The sequence below is a fragment of the Ostrinia nubilalis genome, chromosome 6 (assembly GCF_963855985.1).
Source record: "Ostrinia nubilalis chromosome 6, ilOstNubi1.1, whole genome shotgun sequence".
NCBI lineage: Eukaryota > Metazoa > Arthropoda > Insecta > Lepidoptera > Crambidae > Ostrinia > Ostrinia nubilalis.
Genome location: NC_087093.1, coordinates 15,213,866 through 15,237,356, shown reverse-complemented (window position 1 = coordinate 15,237,356; position 23,491 = coordinate 15,213,866). Strand labels below are relative to the sequence as shown.

Genomic DNA, 23,491 nt, shown 5'->3' with positions numbered 1-23,491 from the left:
TTATCTAACTTAAACATTTAAAACCATGGGAAAATTTTACTTGTAAGGTGTATTAATACACATTTTATGCCTTTATTAGGCCACGGAACCGCATAGGCTTCTCGTGAAATATGTCAACGTGACCATAATCACTGTCATACTTTTTGCAGGCTCTAATGACAAAACAGTTATTTCTATAATTAGTCCTACATAGTGGCGTCATAAAAGTTTTTCCGTGTCTTGCGTTAGGTCTAGAACACCTGAAAGACAACTTACTCAATAAATAGGGCGAGTCAACAATACTATTTATGATTTTATATAAAAGAAATTGATCTCTAAATTCGCGTCTAATGGCCAGGGGCTCAATTTTATCCACGGCTTCGGAATCCTTAAAACGATACCTCAAACGCCTTACAAATTTGTCCTGGATACTCTGCAAGATATTTACGTACTTTGAGTACATAGGGTTCCACACAGTAGAGGCGTATTCCAATTGCGACCGGACGTATGCATTATAGAGAAGTTTTAAGGTGCCAATATTTTTAAAATCAGTGCTTTGTCTAAAGATAAAACCCAACAATTTATATGCCTTAGCAATTATCTTATTGATATGTTGCTCAAAATATAGTCCGCTATCCAAGACAACCCCCAGATCTCGCACCTCATTTACCCTTTTTAATTTTTTTGCATCCAGTTTATAATCATATTGAATTATTTTTTTCTTTCTACTAAAGGTTATGACATTACACTTATCGACATTTAGGTACAATTTATTGAGAGAACAATATTCACATAAAGTGTTTAAATCTCTTTGCAATTTTTGGCAGTCACTTTCTGACTTTATAACTGAGAATATTTTCGTATCATCTGCATATAGTAATATTTTAGAATTTTGAAAACAATTTGTAACATCATTAACGAATATATTAAAAAGCAAAGGGCCAAGATGCGAGCCCTGTGGGACTCCTGAAGGGATGGGAATAAAGCTGGAAGTGAAACCCTTAATCGTCACAGCCTGTGTTCGGTTTCTAAGGTACGATGTAAGCCATCTGAGCAGATCACCATGCACACCGATTGCCTCAAGTTTGGATATAAGGATAGAATGCGATATTTTATCGAATGCTTTTGAGTAATCAGTGTACACAGCGTCCACCTGGAGCCCCCATCCATAGCCTCCAATACTGTATCAAGAAACTCACAGAGATTAGTTTCTGTGGACCGCTTAGCGACGAAACCATGTTGATGGACAGTCAACAAAGGGCTCACTGCAGGATACAACGAGTCGTATACAATCTTCTCAAAGATTTTTGGCAAAACAGATAACTTAGAGATTCCACGATAGTTACGAGCATTATGTCTATCCCCACTCTTGTGTATCGGAACAACAAACGATTGCTTCCAGGTAAGAGGCATGATGCCACAGGACATAGACAAGATAAAGATAGATGCAACTGGGAGTGCCAACTGTTTACTACATGCCTTCAAAAATATAGGATGTATACCATCAGGACCACTGCCTTTCGTCGTGTTAATCCTTGAGAGATACTTCTCAACGATATCCGGCGTGATGCGTACACTACCAATGAGGGCAGCGGACAAAGAATTAGACTTTATTGACGGACTCGGGGATGATATTATAGTATCATTATCATCTTCAAAAACCGATTGGAAGAAAGCGTTAAACATATTCGAGATGGTTTGACCGTCGTTACCAACTTCGTTTTCAAGCTTGATAGTGTCAGGTATACCGGAAATACTTTTTTTAGATTTTATAAAAGACCAAAAGTGTTTTGAGCACCGATTTATGTTTGACTCGGACCTCGTTAAAAAGATTTTATAACATGAGATTTCTAGTTTTTTTACTGAGCGTCTTAAATCTGAAAAAGTTTCATAATCTAAAAGTCTACCATATGTTTTCCATTTTTTATGAACTTTGTTCTTTTTCTTTATGAGTTTGATTAATTTAAATGAGAACCAGACAGGATATCCCTATTGTTATTCATGATCTTCAAAGGTACATATTTATCGATAATGTCATTTACTACTGAGTAAAAACTATTCAATGCGCTCTCGACATCCGAACTAGATAGATGCTGGTCCCAGTCAATGTCATCCAGCTCGGCCCTGATAAGCTCATAGTTAGCAGCGTGGAAACGGCGCGCTGTGCGTGGAGCCTGCTGGAGGCTAGCATCGTCAGATAACACCTTCGCAGCTATGGACAAAGACGGGTGATGACTGTCCTCAGGCTCCGACAAAGGCTCAGCCCGAGTCACACAACTGCTAAAACTGGAGAGGATCAGATCGAGAAGTCTATCATTTTGATTTCGTATCCCGTTGTACTGACCAAAGCCGGTAAAAGATAGGAAAGCAAATAACTGGGAAGTCAACACGTCTCTAGAGGGATCTGACAAAGTTATACTATTAATTATATTACAGTCGCTTAGCCAAGTTGCGTTTCTTATATTGAAATCGCCAACAATCAGGTACTCATCACCAGGTCGATCTATACTTAAGTCTGACACTGACTCAAGAAACGTATGTTGTGAAGTTATTTGGTCTTTAGTCTCCGGAAAGTAGCAACAATATAAATGTAGACGCTTGGGATCGGGGCCGCGGGACAACAAAATATCTAAGTGTGTGATGTCAGCATCAGGGAAATCAGGTAATGCACCAGAACAATGCGAGTCCGTCATAAGATCACGTCTAACCGCAATTAACGTTCCGCCGCCCTTTGTCATTCCCCGCCTAACGTAGTCCCGGTCCGTACGATAAACATTGTATCGCGAATCAAACAGCTCAGCGTCAAAAATTCCCGGCATTAACCATGTCTCGCTTAGGCAGATGACGTCATAGTTACTAAGAACAAGATTCCTATAAAATAACTTCGTTTTAGTCCTTAATCCGCGTACATTTTGATAAAAACAATTTAATATTTTAATTAGCTCTGCAAATGCAATAAAATTAATTCATAATTATGTATATCACTGTGTGTTCTGGGCCTAAGTTTTTGCTGACGATAGCAAACCGGTAGAAAAAAAAAACCTGTAGCAAAAATAAGTTTCCCAAGTTTTGATCATACAAAATACTATTTTTTGTTTACATTTTGTGCATCATAAGCTTTTGAATGACATGAATTGCGAACGAAGAACCTATAAGTATGTATTTTGCTGCCGAGGGGTCGGAATGGCCGACTCGAGATCCGAGGAACGCGGGTTCGAATCCCACCGTCGCTCGACTATTGTGGTGAGCCCACTCGTAACACAAGCTTATTTAACGAGGGGCTATCGGGACTATTAGTAATTTGGGCAATACAAATTGCTAATAATCTTTAAGAAAAATGCGGTAGCACTGACTGTACCTCACATTGCGGTTATTGTCTCCTTCACTCAGCCTCGTCTCCTTGAGATAGTAATGCAATAATGCAACTACCACGGACACCGATCGCGCAACAGGTGAACGCCTTATGTTAATTTGCACAAACAATTTGACGTGACACAATGTGATTTTAGTATTAGAATTAATTAGATGAAATCGGATCTGACTTGACGTGCCTACAGTTGACAGCAGATCTGGCTGTGTTAGTAACTTCTTGTCGCAAAATCGCATCTATTGCAAGTAGATAAGATCCTATATGGTAGGGTAATTCCAGGATACATGCCCTAGTGGGATAGGTGCCGCGATTTTAAGTACACTATGTTACAAGCAACTTAGCATAAAGTTATAGTATGTATAATAGAAAGGGACCTCCCCGTACCACTTTTCGCCTCGCAAACCATCAAAGAGTGCGTTCGTTTAGCCAGTGAGAGCAAAAATCTTCCGCGGCCAAACCTTAGCGAGCGTCGAAATAAAATTGGTAAGTATCTTTTAATGGATAATTTTTTTGTCAGCTGTAAAATGAAGCAGATTTTTATATTATTTGATAGACTATCTTATAAATTAGACGGGATAGCTATGTTTAATTCGATTTTTAGTGTTATTATATTTTTTATTAAAAAAGGCACCTATCCTATGCTAAAAGGATAGTTGCCTAATTTTTTTTGGGTATAGATGCCCTTAGGGCCATGTCCCATGCTCTTAGGGGCATCTATCCTAACCTGCTCTTTTTGTCACAAGTAGCAAGTAAGAAGAAAAAAAGAATGTAGTACGGCTAACCTTAGGAAAGTAATAAATAGGGTGCCCTTCTGATCGAATTACCTCTTTTCCCGACTTCGGGTGGATGTACTATGTACTATTTTTAATAAAAAATATTAAATTTCATATTTAATTCATTTAATAACAAACAATCTTAAATAATAATACTTGGCTTGTTTGATTTCAAAAAGCATTTGATCCTTAGAATTCAAAAACTGTATTAACGAGTCATCTATCCCTGCATCAGGCATCTATCCTTTGAAGCAATCATACAGTGAGTCTTCTATCCCCCACATTAGGCGTCTATCCCACTTTTTAGAGGTCAATTAAAATGCTATTTACTCAGAATCGGTATAACTTAAACTAAAATAATTATAGTAATATCATAGACGAAAGACCAAAGTTTACAGATACTAAGATCAAATTGTTGATAAAAACTTACTGACTGAGTTACAGAGCTGTTTCAAAAAGTGGGGCATCAATCCTGGACTTACCCTATAGCCGGATGTGCGTCCGTACCTTCATAATGACATTCTCGTCTTGGCGTTCCTATAATTTTGAAAAAAAAAATACTAATAACACCATATGTGTTTTTTGTCCTCAAAAAACACGTATAAACTCAAAGAAGACTGTGAAAAGTTACCTAACACAACAAATAAATAGGCGAAGAACTTGAGCAAATAAGTATTTCCTTATATAGTACTAACTTTCCGCCCGCGGCTTTGCCCGCGTGGAGTTTTGTCTGTCACAGAAAAACTTTATCGCGCGCTTCCCTGTTTCAAAAACCGGGATAAAAACTATCCTATGTCCTTTCTCGGGACTCAAACTATCTCTATGCTAAGTTTCATCAAAATCTGTTCAGTGGTTTAGGCGTGAAAGCAAGACAGACAGAGTTATTTTCGCATTTATAATATAAGTATAGATTTTGCTTTCATTAATTACGTTTCAAACATCTTACAAACCAAATAAAATTACAATCAAGTTTTATGTTCCCAGTGCAATCAGTTCCAGATAGAATTCAAGTTGTTTTTCTAATTGTTTGCGAAGTCCACCCTTTCCTTTGCTCGTTGCATTATTAGCCTCTAGAAGAAGGATAGCGCCTCAGGGAAATAAGTGCACAACTGCACTTCACGAGTGCCCAGGAGAGAGCGAATGGCATATATCCTGATAAAAATTACTTTCGACATTGTCTTGGGAAACCGATACGAAACTACGAAAGAAGTAACATAATTCACGTCTTTTTTTGTAAATAGCTCCCAAGGGGGCGTTTTGTTTTTTGGATAAAAAAGGCAAAGAAAAGGTAGTGAATTTGTGTGCTTTTAAGCATTTTAAGGTCTTTTTATTTCAAAGTAGGTAAAATGGTGGAAAAAGTAAGATTCCCTAAAATACAAGCTGTTATTAACTTATCAGTGTTTCCTAAATATTTTCCTCGTTCATTACAATAAGATATTGACTGAAATATCTACAAAAATTGTTCAAATAAATTCGTAGTCAATGGTAGCTTATTTCGTAGTCGTTCGTAGCAAAGTTCGTAGCAGCGAGCTTTCATCGTAACGCATGCCATATCCGTAGCAACAATGTAATAAAGTGAAACTACGCGTTGGCGAAACTTATTTTTATAGAATGTTCAATACTAATATTTTAAAATTGTAACCTTAAACAGACTGTTACTTTAACAATGTATTTAGAATTTGCGGTCTTGTTAGGATAAATACGTTTTAACGTTTCTTCTTAGCCATTTTCGTAAGGAATTTTGTACATATTAAGATATTTTTTTACAGACAAAATCAACAGTTGGTTTAGAGTAGACGCATATGTATCGGAAAGTAATAAATAACTCAAACGTTTCAAAGTTTCTTCTTAGCCATTTTCGTAATGAATATTGTACAATGTTATGAGAATTTTTTTAACTGTTGGTTTAGAGTAGAAGCAGAACAACTTCCTATCAAAGAGAAAAATTGTACGAAAAACATGTGTTATAATAGCACATTTGTAAACTGTGTGCGTACTTAGTTTACGTTAGATGGGCTTGCTAGCGAGTATGTCAAAAAATCTGTGTAGATTTTAGTTCTTGAAAGTAGCCGCTAGGGGTGCTGTAAAATCTGTCATACATTTAATGTCATTTTTTACGTACTCGCTAGCGAGGACACCTAACGTAAGCTCATGGTAAGCACACTGATCATGGTCGTTCACCCGTATTAACAAACAATGCTTGCTTAAGTGAAACAGCAAATCGCGCACAGCGTTGAATAGAGCTCTGTGATTGGTTCGTGTGTGACCTTATGCGTCCACGCGCACTGTGAGACCTCATAGTAATGTTTGTGAATACGGGCGATTGTGTTCGTGTAATGTAAACATATAAACGCACTTACCCCGCTCAACGTTTTGATATTGTGTAAAGCGTCTTGCGCTTTCAGAGCCGCTTTCCGCGTGAAAAACGTCACAAAACAGCATCCTGCAACAGAAGCGCACACGTACATAACACACACAGACATAAACGGGCTGGAGAGGGGTAGAAATGGCGTTGTTATATAATTTATTCTTTATTGTCAATCACTACATACTTTAAAACAAAGTCCGTTGCCGAGTCTGTTCGCTATAATTTATTTATTTTTATTTTATTTGTTTAACAAACTCAAAAACGACAACCTATTTTTATTTATTCAAGGTGATTTATGAGGACGGCTTAGAGATATTTCTGTAACAACACTAGATTCACGAGGGCGAAGCCACGGGCAAAATCTAGTATAGATATAAATTGGCCCATGTTTTCTTTTTCTATTTATTAGTTACTAGCTTTTGCAAGCGGCTTCATCCGCGTCAATTTCAGCCTGTTGCAGAAAGAACTTATAGCGGGCGTAAATAACTTAAAATCTGCCACACTTCATCAGAATCGGTTCAGGAGTTTAAGGGTGAAAAAATTACAGACAGACAGTAATAATTATCAAATTTACAAGGAAATACTATTTCTTATGTTTGACCAAGAAATGCAATTTTAAATACCTATTATATGAACAAAAGTGGAAATTTCTATATCTTCGAGGGTTCAATATAAAAACGCCATTTCAACAGTCTACAACAATTCTTATAAGAAACAGTTTCAATACAGAACTTGTAACAATAGGAATCTCACGGACAGGACAAGAAACTGAATACAATCTGTAGCGGTCTCTGATACTAACAATAAAAGCATTACAATCACGCATATTTCAGGTTGTATTAAAATTGAACGCTGACAAACAAAACTAATAACAGATGGTATTAGTTTACGAAAATATTACGTGCGATTTTACATCGTTTGTACCACTATTGATTTATCAACGTTTAATTTAAAATTCTCTGGCGATCCTGTATTTCAGTTGTCAATATTACTATACAAGTTAGCTGTTAGTATATTTATGACGAAGTTTTGGTTTCATTTTTAATTTAATATTAAAATAATGTGAGCGTTTTTAAATTCAAGTCACAAAGTTATGTACATATTTTTTTCATTTAACTTATCTCAACTAATACGTAGTTGTAAGTCGCAACGTATAAAAATGAAGAACATAATATCGAATCGTTTTAAACATGTGAATTATTACGTAGCTTTGTGTTAATTTATATGAACGCTATGTTTGTTGTTCTTGAACCTAGGGACAGCTGCAATTTGAAGGCGCAATCTTAGATATTATAAATTTGGGGTCCATAACTTTAACCCATGAAATGCTATGAAGTTATTACAAACGCGTCATAATTACAAAGTTGGCAAGTCTACAGCGAGCCCGTTCCCGTCTCAAGTCACGCGAGTTTAGTTAACCGGCGAGTTAACTACTTGCTAACAAACAGTGTAGCTCGGCCTGATTCTGATTGAGTAGACGTTAATGGAAACACAATCTGTGTCTTAATCGTGATTAAATTGAATGTGAAAATGTACTGCGGCCTAATTCACGTATTTTGACAGTCAAGATCTCGCTGGACGTTCAGAAGTCGTCCCATTGAAAAACAGTTCTAAATCCGTATTCACAAGGGTCATTTTCGATAGAACTATAAGGCCCAGAACAGACGGTGAAACGCAACTGCAACGAAACTGCAACTTTCTGATGATTCTGATGAATGAAACTGAAACTGAGAGTTTCAAACTGGTCGCGTCATGTGTGGTCTCTCAACGGACGCTATGGCAGAAACTTAGATGCAACTCAAAAGTACCTAACTAGCAGTTGCAGTTTCGTTGCAGTTGCGTTTCACCGTCTGTTCTGGGCCTTACTCGATAGGATCGCAACTCAGCGATTTGTTGTCATTGACGTTTTGTTACGTCGTCCCATTGAAAAACAGTTCTAAATCCGTATTTACAAGGGTCATTTTGATAGAACGATTACTCGATAGGATCGCAACTCAGTGTTTTGTTGTCGTTGAAGTTTTGTTTCGTGAATAAGGCTACTGGTGTTGCTATAGGTTAACTCAGTCAGTACCTGAGGTATGGGAGCGGCACGGGAGGGGTGACATTGACATTATTATGACGTCACAGAACATATAAATCAAGGAGATTGAGTCCCGCTGACGTTTGACATTAAAAATCCTCCCTTGCCGCTCTCATATCTCAGGCATTGACAGACTCTAGACTTATAGTTTCACGTACAATTTGTGACATTACGTGGATGCTCAAAGCTTTAATTTGCACACTTTTCCTGTCTAGGATAAGTGCAATATCATTCGTCGAATCATCAGCATAATTAAGTTAAAAATTTATTAACTTTAATTAATTTTTACTCTTTCCCTGGATCATTATTTTCCTTCATCACAAATTGAGTTACATTAAAGTAAGTAATTAACGTGAAATTTTAATCAACCGACACGCCACGATACGGAAGTTAAATTTAATCAATTTTCGTACACATGACTCTGCAAACTACGAAAAGGGTGACACAGCTTGCAAATATACATACATTTTATATGTAGTCAATAGTACAGAATATTACGTTATTGTTTTAGCTATCATTTGGGTACGACCGTTAAAAATGTGAAGTTTTTGGAACAAATAATAAATTCAATATTCTGACCTTCGATTCTGAATTCAGCTAATAAGGTAACATTTAATTAGTTATTTTCGACAATCAATGATAAAAACTACTGAAAAATTAAACCACCTAAGTATTATAACATACTAATATTATCAGTCTTAAATTTTGCGAAAGAACACAACGCGCACATGTATACTATACACTGGACCCTGAATGCGAAACACATACAAAAGAGTTCTTTCAGTAGCGCAACAAAAGGGGCATTTTCATACAAAAGACGTGAAACAAAACAAACAAACAAAAATGTCAACACGAAACGTAGGTACGGACGTTTGCGCAGATTTAAGGGGCATAGCAGACATGCCACATGTTCAAATTTTAATCATAACGGGGGAGTTATAGACCTGCATCTCACCTGATTGAAAACAATGATCTGACCTAGGTGGAAGCGAGCCTCACCCGAAATCCTCAACCATAGAGGATTTTCATTTTTCAGTAGATATTACAAGTAAGTAAGAACTCTTATTTGAAACATTTCAGTTTTTTTTTTGTATACTTAAGTACTTAACACATTAATAATAATTATGTCGCTCGTACTTATGGGATACGTGAACTGAATGGAAAATTACCTCGATTGGTAGAATGTAATTATTTTATAAAGAAGTTTTGTCTCAGAGTTATTCAAATTTAAGTATTAAAAAGTTATTTTAAGTTGCTCATTATTACTACTAAATATCTGGTTGCATGTCTGCTACGTCCCTAAAACAAGCAGTGTTGTTTAAACGTACGAGGATCTTGGACAAACATTGTAGTGTGCACAATATGGGATTTTGTCGTGTACCTACTCGTGGACCTGTCGCCATTATACGTTGACATTTTGAGAACAATTGCTTCAAAAGTCTTTCATAAGGCCAAAAGCAACACCCAAAACGTTGTGTATTGTTCTGTTGTGTCTACCCTGTTAATTAGTAGACACTCTAGGCTCTAGTACTAAATAATTCCAACTTATAATTAAAATTTACATCAATTGAAATTGTTCAGAAGGCAAATCCGATTAATTAAGTGTCGATAAGGCGAAGCTACTTTTCTTTTACTAAAATCATGATTGACACCATTTTAGTCATTATTATTGTTCAATATTTTACTAATATTTCTATTATGTCTCGTCTACGGGTATTTTTGTAATATGTACTTAGAGATTCGATAGGATTCGATAGGATTATGATGTGTCAAAGTTTTTACCTATTAATCATTATACCTAATGGTTTTTATTTTGAAATCAATTAGGATAATTATTTAGGTTTTTATAATAAATGTATTATCGTCTTCCCCTTAAAGCCTTCGCGTCAAAATTATAATACTTCATCCTCAAATCGTCACAGCGTCGAATTTAATTACTAAAATTATTCCTTCCCAAATCCCAAAGTTGGAAACTTGATACCGAGGCGGTCCCAACAAAAACTGTGACTTAGTTCCTTGCGACATTGTTAAAATACAAAATTAATTTCCTAAGTGTCGCGAGTCCCTTTCAACTTCGGGATGGCTTCATCAATATTAATAAACGATTCAGTCACAAAACATTTTCTCTTCAAATTTTATAGGTAGTCCATTCTGTTCTAATGTAGTTTGAGAGGAAATTGAACACTGGCTTTGACTTCTGCTGTTTCTTCAGGATGATATTTCATCTTTGGATTAAACTTGTAGTGAATTTTGAGAAGTATTTTTATTATACAAAAAGGATGATTTTTCTTTTACTCAGTAATACGTTGACCTAAGTATGAAGGAACGTATCGATAGAAAATCTTCTGCTAAACGTAGGTAAACCTTTGCGCTAAACAAAATTGTTTCTAAAGAACACATTTACACGTTCTGGGAAAAACATTGTTAATTCGCGATATATCATTGTTAACCCTCACAAAGCATTACAAAACCCTCGGTGACCGGTGACCCAAGTTCACAGCGACAAAGTGGAACAAAAGGGTGACCATGTACAGACGACAGTACATCAGATTAACATTCTTGTGGCAAAATCGTTCTTGTCAAAACGACATAAGATGCTATTGTTTAGTCGATGTACAGTCGTCGGTATAATTTTGAACTAAATCGAATGTTTAATATTGGTAACTTATACGTCGTACTTAGCCACAACACGACGTCGTGAGTTTTGGCGAACAGTCGACAACTAGTCAGACATTTTGCTACAATCCACAATACGGCTCCTTGGTATACACACCTATGTAATATGATAATTTTCAGGAACATAAGCCGTATCACCAGCACTTCTTTACCCTTATTATTCGTGTGCATTAAGATGCATGAAGAGATAAGTCTCTTAATAGTGGCACCTCTGTCGATATTTTTTTATTTCTTTGCCTATAAATCACGTGTGCCTATTATCATAAGTTGCGCTTTTACATTTACGAGTAGTTTGTGCGACTATCGTGCTACTGCAGCGCTTCTTTATGCCCCTCATTTGTGAGCGTCATACTTATGTCAGAGTAGGTAAATACAAATGAGTAGGTTATCTACATAGAAACGCACCGAGCGCGGTTTGTATGTGAGCGCGCCAATACGTATGCGGCGTGCACGCACACACTGACAAAATTTAGCGTGGATTAGCGGGTAGCCAGTCGTGGTTGCGCCGCATTTACGTATTGGCGCGCTCACATACAAACCGCGCTCGGTGCGTTTCTATGAAGATGACCTACTCATTTGTATTTACTCTGGTCTTAGCTTATATTCATCTTTAGTATTAAAGAATTGCAAACCTTTGCTGGCGCCGGTGATCTTGTCCCGCAACACGTTGATCTGGTGCACGCGGCCGAATTCCTCGAACATGATCCGGAGGTCGTTCTCGTCCATGCTGCGAGGCACCTGGCCGACGAACATCTGGAACGGTAAAAATAAGGGTTAAAAATTTATACAGATAAAGTAAAATCAAATTAGGCACAGGCCGGGCCGGGACGGGAGGGGGAGGGGAGGGGCGCACCGTTACTCACGAGCCGAGGACACCGTCGCGTCGCAACGGACGTATTTGTTGATTTGAACAAATGACAAAAGTTGTGAGATTCAAATTGAAAATATGCAAGACATGCAAAAGTGGCCTAAGCTTAACATATTTAATGGAGCCAAAACTCGGTTAGGCCACTTTTACACTGCTTCGTAGGCAAAAACAATGCGCACAAAAAGAATGTTTACAAACACCATCTCTTAACTAAGGGTGAAACTAGGGATAGGTTGCTTTAGCATCAGATTTTATTAGGTTTTGAATAAATTGCAATAGATAAGTACGAGTGTGAAAAATTGTGAATTAGGCCACTTTTGCGCTGACGGCCTCAAATGTGGTAGCAGCTAGCCGTTGCTTTCTTTTTCGAACTACATTTTGGTAATGATAATATACATACTATTTATGTGACGACAAAATTGGTTCAAAGCACACCCAACTAAATTGTTATAGATCCTCGGTCATAACAAAAACAATTTTAGGTATTTGAGTCTCCTAATACTTATTCTGGAAAATCAGTAAATAAGAGAATAATCATAATATGTTATCATGAGTAAAAAACTTCACTCATCCATTAACAAAAGTAGATCACGTTTAACAAGTAGGTACAAATGTTTGATTGTGAACGTTAATTATAAAAGCAACATCTGATTTTAATACAGAAACAAAGGAAGGGTTGGAAAATGCTCAGTTGAAAACAGCTACAATATACCATTACATTTCCTTAATGAAAGCAAAATAACGATTGCAGAATAATTATTTTCTGTATAATATATTCCCGTATGCGAAGTTGGTTCAAAAATGCAGAGCAAATTAAAAGCAATAATGAAACTGTATTGACTGCACAGCCCAGTGAAAACAGACAGCTCATTTGTTACTGAGTAGGCTTTTTTAAATAAATTAAGCGTCATGTTATGTAAACGCGCACACCTACTCTTTAACCCGCTGTTTTTCTTATAGTTGTAGCTTGTTAAAGGCTAGGTTTAGTTAGCATGAAAACCGTTATTTCATGAAGCGTTCAAAACTACACTAAGTGCCTTTTCACACGTTCCGGTTGCCGGCTATCCGGCGCCGGGTACCCGGTGGTGAAGTGTATGGGCATGGTACGTAGCTTTCACATGTTCCGGCGTAATTAATCCGGCATGCCCATACATTTGACGCCGGGTAGCCGGCGCCGGTTAGCCGGCAACCAGGACGTGTGAAAAGGGCCTACCACTCACTGTTTTGCTGTGAGGCTGTACAATTTTGAAATGACTTTTTGCTTGTCAAATTACATTGGAATGCGACTATTACACAAAGGTCAGATTAAAAATGGACACAGAAAGACATTTGTTCATTAGCTCAAAGATATTTTTATAACTTTGGGTAGTTTTGAAGTGAGCCTTTGCAAGAACTGGATTAACCCACCAAACTCCAAGTGGTCACATAAAACCGCGTAACAATGATTTCGATTGTCTCGATTCGAGGGACTTGACGGGCTAAGGAACAAAATAAAATACAAAAAAAAAACAATGAAATTGCTTGCATGTGACTTTTGTCTATCATGAAGCCTGAACAAAGTGAAGTGGCCGTTCTCTTTGTACAATGGCCTTATTGACGGCGCATCGCCCCCGGCGTTTGTCGCGTTTTACCTTTTTAATTACCGTGCATTATTTCACCGACGCGAAGGTAATTAATTGAGGCAGTAATGAACAGTCCCCACCACATATATTTTGGTCACAGTATAATTTATGACCGATTTACGAGTGAATCTTCAGTATTGGCCGATAGTCATTTATCAAATTTCTGTTATTTTTTCAAAAAATTTGGTAAAAACATTCATGAAGAATGAAACTAATGATTGTATGGGTATGTAGGTAGCCAATCGAGTTCTACTGGAAAATTTTATTTCATTTAAATTTTTATGCTTAAATTAAAAAAAAAATTTTTCGTAAAACAACGCGCGTATGTGTGGTTCAAATTTACGTACACATACTCAAATATCATCCATCCACCTTATAGGTACTTACAGTCAGCGTGAAATAGTTCGTGACACCCAAAGTGGCCAAAAATTTACACAACACAACCTTATTCCAATTGTAACAAAGACTTGCTGCGAACTTTTTGGTTACTTTGGGTGTCACCTATTTGACGCTTACTGTAAACATTCATCTTCATCATCATTTCAGCCACAGGACGTCCACCGCTGAACATAGGCCTCCTCCAATGACTTCCACATCGCACGGTTGGTAGCGGCTTGCATCCAGCGCCTTCCTGCTACATTTATCAGGTCGTCCACCTTGTGGGTGGACGTCCCACGCTGCGCATTCCGGTAGGCGGCCTCCATTCCAGAACCTTGCTGCCCCATCGGCCGTCAGTTCTGCGTACTATGTGCCCTGCCCACTGCCACTTCAGCTCGCTAATCCGTCGGGCTATGTCAGCGACTTTAGTTCGTTTATGGATCTCCTCATTTCTGAATCGATCTCGTAAAGAAACACCGAGCATAGCCCTCTCCATAGCACGCTGTGCAACTTTGAGCTTCTGTATAAGGCCTATAGTGAGAGGCCTCGTTACTGTACACATTAATTAAATATTTTTGTGTTAATTACCTTGATATAGTCTGGGTCGGGCAGGTCGGGCTTCTCCTCATTGTTGTTGTTGTTATTGTTGTTGTTGTTTATGCTCGTGTTGTTGTTGTTATTGATGTTCATGCTCATCCCACTGTAACAATAACAAAAAAATATTTTTACTGTTGCTGCATTTTATTTTTAACCTAAGCAAAATTTTACAGATAGCATAGGATGTAAAATTTGAATTAAAATTCGCTAGAGAATGCTGTATTTAGAAATACCTACGCCTAAGTTAACTGTTAAAATACATTTCATTTGTCATCTGTTGTCGCAGAGGAAACATTACTATTAATTTAAAACTTATTTTGTACATAAAATATAGTACACAGGGCAAACATAACTATGTAACTAATTTGTAAAAATGATTACCATATTGTAAGAAAATTCAACTTTCAAGTCTTTAAGAAACTGTAAGTCTAGGCGCAGACCATCGATTTTTCGTCGGCCGATAGTTTAGTCGGGCAGTTGATCAGTATGGGCATATATGGAAGTGCGCACATTACGCCGATTCGACTTGGCCGATTCTTCATGCAATTTAAAATCGGGCACAACTATCGGCCAACTAAAAATCGGTGGCCTGCGCCTAGTCTTAATAGAAAAACATCATCAGCATTTCAGCCATAGGAAGTTCTCTGATAAACATAATATGGCATATTATGCCTCCCCCAATGATTTTCATAGTATAAGAAGATAAAATAATACAAAGAAAAACATAATAAAAGCACTAAAAGTTATAGCTTCAGACAGACAACAAAAACCTGTTGCAGAAACCTAATTAGAAATTCACGTTTTAAACAAAGCTAAAAGGTTTAAGTGCCCCAGATAATATCTGAAAGCGTCTGGTAGCACGCTATAATGTTCGTTTGATAAGTAAATCAAATTACAATATCACCAACTATTTAGTGCTAAAGTTGATCACGCGATTTACAGCACATCTACCTACTCATTTTTGTTTCAAAATAGCCTCTATTATCTGTACTAATATTGAAAAGCTGAAGAGTTTGTTTGTTTGTTTACTTGAACGCGCTAATCTCAGGAACTACCGGTCCGATTTGAAAAATTATTTCAGTGTTAGATAGCCCATTTATCGAGGAAGGCTATAGGCTATGTACCATAACGCTACGAGTAATAGGTGCAGAGAAACAAGAAAATGTTGCGAAAACGGGTTTTCACGCGTACAAAGTCGCGGGCACAGCTAGTAACTAAATAAGATGCTATAGGTGTTATTTGATTTGTCATCGTCTGAACGTATAATAAGCGCATTGACATCAAAATACAGAAATGTCTATGAAAGCTTCGATAAGTTTTGGAGCGAATTTATTTATCATGAAAACTACTAGTTATTTGTTACCTACAGAGGCGAGCATTGGCTTTGTTTCGAAGTAGTTTTAGGTCTTTGTACAAATAAAAACAAAATTTGGGTTTATTCAAGTCAGCTAGACCAATTTTTCAATTTGTCCTCCGTCTAGAAATGAAACCTAGGAACTCCTAGTCTTTTGTAAATAAAAGATTCACATCGGTTTCGTGTGGTTCTATGTAGTTACACGATATTCATTATGATTATAAAATAGTAAAAATAGATTGGTTTCCGTACATAATGTGTGAAACCTTGCGATTTCATGCGAGAAAAGCCGTGGCCAGAAACTAGTGTTCGGTACTAGTATAAACGACAGTGTCGAAGGTTTTAAAGTACCTACTGTACTGTCTTTTGTAGTAGTACATACGACAGTACCTATTGCAAATAGGTGTTATTTTGCAGCACATATGTATAGCCTTATGTGCTGTCGACTGTACAATAAACATGACAGCTAACATAGACTTTGAAAGTCTGTTTATAGCATTAATTACAGGCTCCTATTATTTACTTCACAATTCGCATCATATTCGCTTCCAACCTCAACTGATTACAGTCATAAACGTACATTCGCGTTTTACATCGTATTGTTCGCAACAAATTCCATTTGTTCTTTATTTATATAGCAATAAAAGCTAAATTTTCAGTGTCGTTCCGTGCTGCGAGCGCTTAAATCATCCTTTTTGTGCGATCCCCGCGGTACACAAATATCCATTATTCGTATCTATGCAATAAAATCTAAACAGAAAACGTAATAAAGATTACAATTTCAAATTTTCAACCTATACACGTTTGAATGGACCTTTACTTTTTTACGCAAAACGGTTCATTTCCTATGTTTCCGTTATAAAATAATAAGATATTTTTACAATAAATACTCAATCAAAATGACCTAAGTACTTATTATGTGCTTTTGTAAACCAATAGCAACATTTGACGTCACTTGTTCCCATGCTTAAAATAATTAATAACTTTATTTTTATAAGGAACTAGCTTTTGCCCGCGGCTTCACCCGCGTAAAATTTAGTTTGTCATAGACTCACAGATCGTCATAAATTAAAGCCTATACGTTATTCTGGGTTATAAACAATAATACTGTAAAGTTTCATCAAAATCCGTTCAGTAGTTTTTGCGTGAAAGAATTACAAACATGTTCACATCCAGACATCTATACAAACTTCCGCATTTATAATATTAGTAGGATTATTTCAAATGCATGAGTCTCTGTTCTTGGTTAAATTACAAAATAGGCCAATGCAACAAACGCAATACGTGTAACATTGGAAGTAAAATAAAACAATTGACGCTAAGTTACTGATAACAACTGATAATTTTGATAACGCCCACGCTTTAAATTCACACGCCAACAACAAACATATCAAATAAGGTACTTAATTTAGTCATAAAACAAGTTTTTTGGGTATGTTCTTAGCATCATGTTGAACTAAATTCAGAGTTTTCCAGTTGGCCCACTTTTTGCTTGGTCCACGGGCTATAAGCTATAATTTTTAAATATTTTTTTGTCCGGCAACTTGGCCCACTCTAAGATTATAGAGTAGATTTTTGTTGATTTGGTGTTTAAACCGTCGACTGCGTAGCCAGACATAATTGTGTTGCCTCAGATTGACAGTTTTTATATTCCGCAGTTTAAGGGTTAATTTATTAATATGCACATTGAAGGTGGGAATTGCCGGAAGAAAAAATATTTAAAAATTCAATGCCCACACCAAGCTAAAAGTGGGCCAAGTGGAAGACTCCAAAGTAGGTGCAATGTAAATAGGTTATATTGTATATGAAATATGTTATAATGTATATGAAATAGGTTATATACCTCATTGTTCTCGAACAGCGTTCGCTCCACTCCAAGTACGAGTACTCTCGGGGCACAGCGTTATCACTGATAAGCGCACACATCGCTTGATTACAACGCTCTTATCACTTATCGGATACGATCAACAAGCAATTCCACCGGTCGATTTCACCTATTTCACTTTAGAACGCACAAAATGTGTTCCTGTGTTCTACAGGTCACTTAAAGTACACGCAAAAACAAAAAAAAGTCGAAGAACACGCGGGAAGTCGAACAAAATGAAGACAGTTTGACACGCGTGTGAATGGTTGTATTTTTTTGTTGGAATGGAACAGGCCGCGAATGGGGGTAGGTGTTAAAAGACAAGACTTTTGGCTTACCCGCAATATAATTTTATTTATTTAGTGCGGATTGGAATTCGGTTGATTGGCCAAAAAAAGTATTCACTAGAAATTTTAGATCTAATATGGTTATCATCAAAATTATAGACGATAATAATTGATAGTTGTAAATACCTATGTATAAAAAATAGTAGACAGTATCAAGATAATCAAATTGTCTATTATTTTCCCTAGGAATAACATCTTACTTCCTGGTAAGTTCTACTGCGCTGCGCGAAAGTTTGTATGTTATTACTATTTCACGTAAAACTACTGACCGGTTTTGGATGAGACTTTACAATATTATAGTTTATCAAAAAAATATATCTAAATAATATATAACTCAAAGGTGACTGACTGACTGATTGACATAGTGATCTATCAACGCACAGCCCAAACTACTGGATGGATCGGGCTGAAATTTGGCATGCAGGTAGATGTTATGCATCCGCTAAAAAAGGATTTTACGAAACTCCACCCCTAAGGGGGTAAAACGGGATCCACGCGTATTAAGTCGCGGGCGGCCGCTAGTTTATGATAAATCTAATATCAACTATCTTTTCTTTTGAAACACATCAAACACATTTCTGTTGCAAAATGGTATTTTTTAATATTACTTAAGATGATGAAATCGTTTGACATGCCGTTAACCGTGAACAAGAAAAGTAGCAATTATTTATTTTGTGTCAGCACTCGCCTGAAGGCTACATATTTTTCCGATGAAACAATATCACACCATGTTAAAGTTATCATTGTTTTATCTATCGATCGGCTCAACGATGGGGTGCCATGGTGTAGGGATTAGTGTGTAGTGTTTGATACAAAAATGATAAAATAACATCTGCCTAAAGCGGTGGGTGGGTACTTATAAGAAGGGTTTGCTACGAATAGTCCAAAAACAAAAGCTACTATCCGTTCGCTTTAAGTTTGCCGCTGGCGATATGACGTCACTCGAAGGGAAGCGTCTATAACTTTAACAAACTATTATTCAAAATATATTTTATTTATTATTATTGATAAAAATTGTGTATTTGCGTAAAATAAGACACATTAATTGCGTTAATCACTAACTAATTGCGTTTAATCGCGGTTGAGGGAGGGGACGCGCATTCCACCGGCAAACTTAGCGCGAACGGGTAGTACTTTTGTATTTATAATCTACTTTTTTAAGCACAAAGTGCTAAATTAATTGGTCACTATAAAATGTATTTTTAAATAAGTTTGCATCTGATTGTTCTAAACATTCAACCCAGACAAGGATGGAAAAGCCAAATTAATAGCAAAATTAGTTTTTGACCATTTGCTATGGTAGATAATTTATGTTGTTTTGTAAAAAAAGAAATCCCTATTTTGTAAGTCTGGCGTGACTTTAATTTACTTGTGTATTTGTACTTTTTGGATAGGAAAGATAAAATTATATACTTATGATCCATAAGTGTTACGGTGGATGTGATAAATGTGAAAATTATGAATAATCGCCGGTTATTATGAATAATTACCCCATGATTTGGTAAATGTGATTAATATGATTTCATTTATGTGTGTATAAAACTAAATAGGCGGCTTAGGGGTGGCCCAAGGGCCACCCCCGCCGCACCTTAACCTATTTTTCACTTTAAATCAAAACATTATGTTAAGGGCATCAAGGAAAAGTAATATTATGCAAGAAACATTCCAAACTCATTATGCCAAATGATATTAATTATTATGATATCAAATCGTTCAAAAATTTTGGCTGTACAAGAGCACGTACACAAGATGTTGTTCTCTTTTATGATATTTGTTAATACTAAGGTTGAATTATTAAATAATCAGTGTTAAATGTTATTAATTTATCACTTTTACCGCGACTGTCGGTAATTATTCATAATAACCGGTTATTATTCATAATTTTAAATTTATCACATTAACCGTAACATAAGCACCAAGTTCTAGCCGGAATTCTATAAAAAATAAAATGCTAATAGGTATGCTTAGGCCTTTGTCAAACGATGTTTAATTATGTTCATTTAATATCTATCATTATTACTACACACCTATGCAGTTAAAGACAGATGTGCGAGTGTGCCCCTAAACGTTTGTCAACGTTATCAGTAATAAAGTCAACAACTCGATTGTGCGCATGTTGACTCGCTGCACTCTTGAATCGAGGCGGCTGACGGCCTAGTTTGTATTATTAGAATGCATCTTAGTTATCACATCGTCTTTTATAGCTAATAGGATTTTTACAATGATACTAACTTCAAACTATGAGTATAAACTCACACATTTTTTAAAATGTTTTTAAGGGCATTTCTACTGTACGGTGTATTTTTTCTCAATTCGGTGCTAAAATTTATATTTAGTTTTTTAAGTAGTTTCAATACAAAAAAATAAATGTTACTCCATTCTGAATGTAAAAATAGCATTGTCACTAAGGCCCGGTTTTTTGATTCGTAGTTAAAATAACCAATAGTCAAATTTGACAGATGTCAAATGACAAGTGGTTAAATATCAGAAAAAAATGATTTTCGAACAATGGTTAGCTTGACTTTTAGTACATTTTTTAACTATTTGTTAACATTTTGTTAATATTTAACCATTAGTAGCAAAATTTAACGATTTGTTATTTTAACTATGAATCAAAAAACTGGGCCTTAATATTGCGAAGTGGTTTATGAGAAATGTTAAGCATCGAATTGAGAGAGCACCGAATTGAGAAAATGAATCACGGAATTGAGAAAGGAATCTCCAAATATAAAAATCGCTCCGCAAACTTAGAATTGATGACATTATGAAGAAATACCTAATGTCAAGTCAAAGTCAAAATTTCTTTATTTGTTTAGACTAATAAATAGTTCTTACAAATCGTCATTTTGCTCTTAAGGAGCCTCTACATGTCTCATAATCTTTTTACCCTACCAGCGCTTCGAGACCAACATTTGGCAAGTGCTGAGAACCGTAATGTATTTCAATAATTAATATAATAAATACTTAAAACGTTTTGATATCTGATTGCTGGTCTATTAGTTAGATGGTTCATTTTAGTTTATGTGTCTGAAATAGCAATGGAATAAAACAAAAATCCTAATCAATATGTTTAATTTTTGAATAAGGAACATAATACATTCTTTATTTTTATACAGGGTGACTTTTGTATCAGTATCCAAATTTTAATATAATAATCTATGAAGCGAAAGACAAAACACGTATTTTTTATTTTTGTATCGTCCAGTACAAAAATGTCAAAATAAAGCACCCAGAAACAGTCTGAAAAAACACTTACACCGTGGTCACGGCTCACTCGCTTACGCACGCACACACGTACGCGCCTGCCCGCGCCGCATTTCATTCATTGCGATACGATTTATAAGTTGTCGATTTTCCCTTCATACTTTCACGGGCTTAGGACCGTCAAAATGCAAAAGATTTCAAAGTGGTAATTAGTTTTAATTAAACAGACTTACTAATTTATGGTAAAAAAATTAAATACCTACGACAATAATTACGCTATCAAAAAGAAAATAAAATCACCGAGAGCGGTAACACTACTTTTCTTGTGTACCTATTCGGGGGTATTTATCGTTATTTTCATGTGCAATAATTGAGATTGCTTACCAAATCTACCTAACCTAACAACAAACTAACAAATTATGAGTAGTTATTTTAATAATTGCCCAAAGTGCATACCATTTTTCTCCAGACAGACTTGCACGCTTTTGTACATTGTCTTTGAGTTTATTTAAAACTACAGTGTCATTTCGCACTTCGCGTCTCGTGTAGGTACTTACCTACTTGCTCGCGGATCTCGCTTCAGTTTGCCGCTAAAATCGTTCACCGGTTTGGCACTGTTGGGTTTAGTCCTTGGTTACGAAGTGAGAAGAAGAATACCTCGACGGTATTCCTCTGGGCCCGGTTCAAACTCTCTCCACTTAAAATGTAGCACCGAATCATTTCATAACACTCGCGCTGCGAATACATCGTTACGTTGACCGCATGACGGAACGATCGGCGCGCGCAGCGATACGCGCGTCTCGTAATGGGTTGCGCGGGCGACTGATTGAAGCGCCGCGCGGCCAGGCCGGCCGGTCGAGCGTTGCCACACGTTGCCAGCTCTCCGCTCGACCAGCTCTCCCGCAAAATGTTTACGCGCTAAGCGCGGTAACCACACTACGTGATTAATTGGTTAGGAAAAAAATAGTTGATGTTAAAATTTGACCTACCTATTTTTTATTAAAAATGTCATCTATAAACGATACCTAATGTCAGGAAAAAATTTGGATACTGATACAAAAGTCACCCTGTATATTATTTTAATTTTATTTAAATAAAACAAATAAATACATAACACAGGGTCTCTTTGTTTATTTATTCTTAACCTTAAACATAAAACAGTCCTATAGATAAAGTCAATCAAACCAAATATCTGGGTGTTATACTTGACCAGCGACTCAGTTGGTACCCACACATGGAGCTCTTAATCAATAGAACCAGAAAGCTCACTTGGGTCTTTAAGTCTCTGAGACAGGTCATGACAAATAAATTAAACAACAAAATCTACATAGCCCTAGCTCAGTCAGTACTTACATATTGTATCCCAATCTGGGGTGGTGCAGGCAAAACCCACGCTCTTGAATTAGAAAGAGCTCAGAGATCCCTCATCAAGGTCATGTATTCTAAACCTTACCGTTTTCCTACGGATAAATTATATCAAATTAGCGGTCTACTTACAATTAGGAAACTTTATATTTTGAACCTTGTACTGAAATGCCATAAATCTTTAACTCATGTCGACCTTACCCACAAGAGAAGGAAGGATGCTGTTGCGCCTGCCCCCACAATACGTACAGTTTTTGCCACAAGGCAATATTTGAGCCAGTCTGCCTTTGTTTACAATAAAATTAATAAATTACTGAATATTTACCCAATGATAACTCATACTTGCAAGGAAACCTTAACTAAATGGTTATTTTCACTTAATTATGAGGAGGTTGAAAACCTACTAGTACGAATTATTTAAACAAATTTCACCACTAAAACCTGACTGTAAAACTCACCATCACGATCCCTGTATGCAGTACATACATTTATACTGATCCCAAGGAACCCACTCCGTAGGGCATACAGGACAGACTCGTGACAAGACACATAGTATTTGAACATGTTCATATTATTCATGCTTTAACGAATACATATACTACACATTCACACCTTCACACTCACATTTACACATTCACACTTACAC

The 23,491-nt window shown here is 36.5% G+C and overlaps 1 protein-coding gene across 9 annotated transcripts in view; it reads right to left on the bottom strand.

The window, feature by feature from the left end:
• LOC135072701 (CUGBP Elav-like family member 1) overlaps positions 1-23,491 on the bottom strand; it is a 509,527-nt gene that overhangs the window by 151,514 nt on the left and 334,522 nt on the right. For 7 of the 9 annotated variants that reach the window (XM_063966723.1, XM_063966722.1, XM_063966720.1 and 4 more), the window contains 3 exons: positions 14,703-14,814; positions 11,879-11,999; positions 6,483-6,565 (listed from right to left, as the gene is read on the bottom strand). In XM_063966723.1, the coding sequence (XP_063822793.1) occupies positions 6,483-6,565; positions 11,879-11,999; positions 14,703-14,814 (316 nt within the window). The remainder of the gene's footprint in view (positions 1-6,482; positions 6,566-11,878; positions 12,000-14,702; positions 14,815-23,491) is intronic. The other 2 variants (XM_063966727.1, XM_063966725.1) reach the window with 1 other exon arrangement.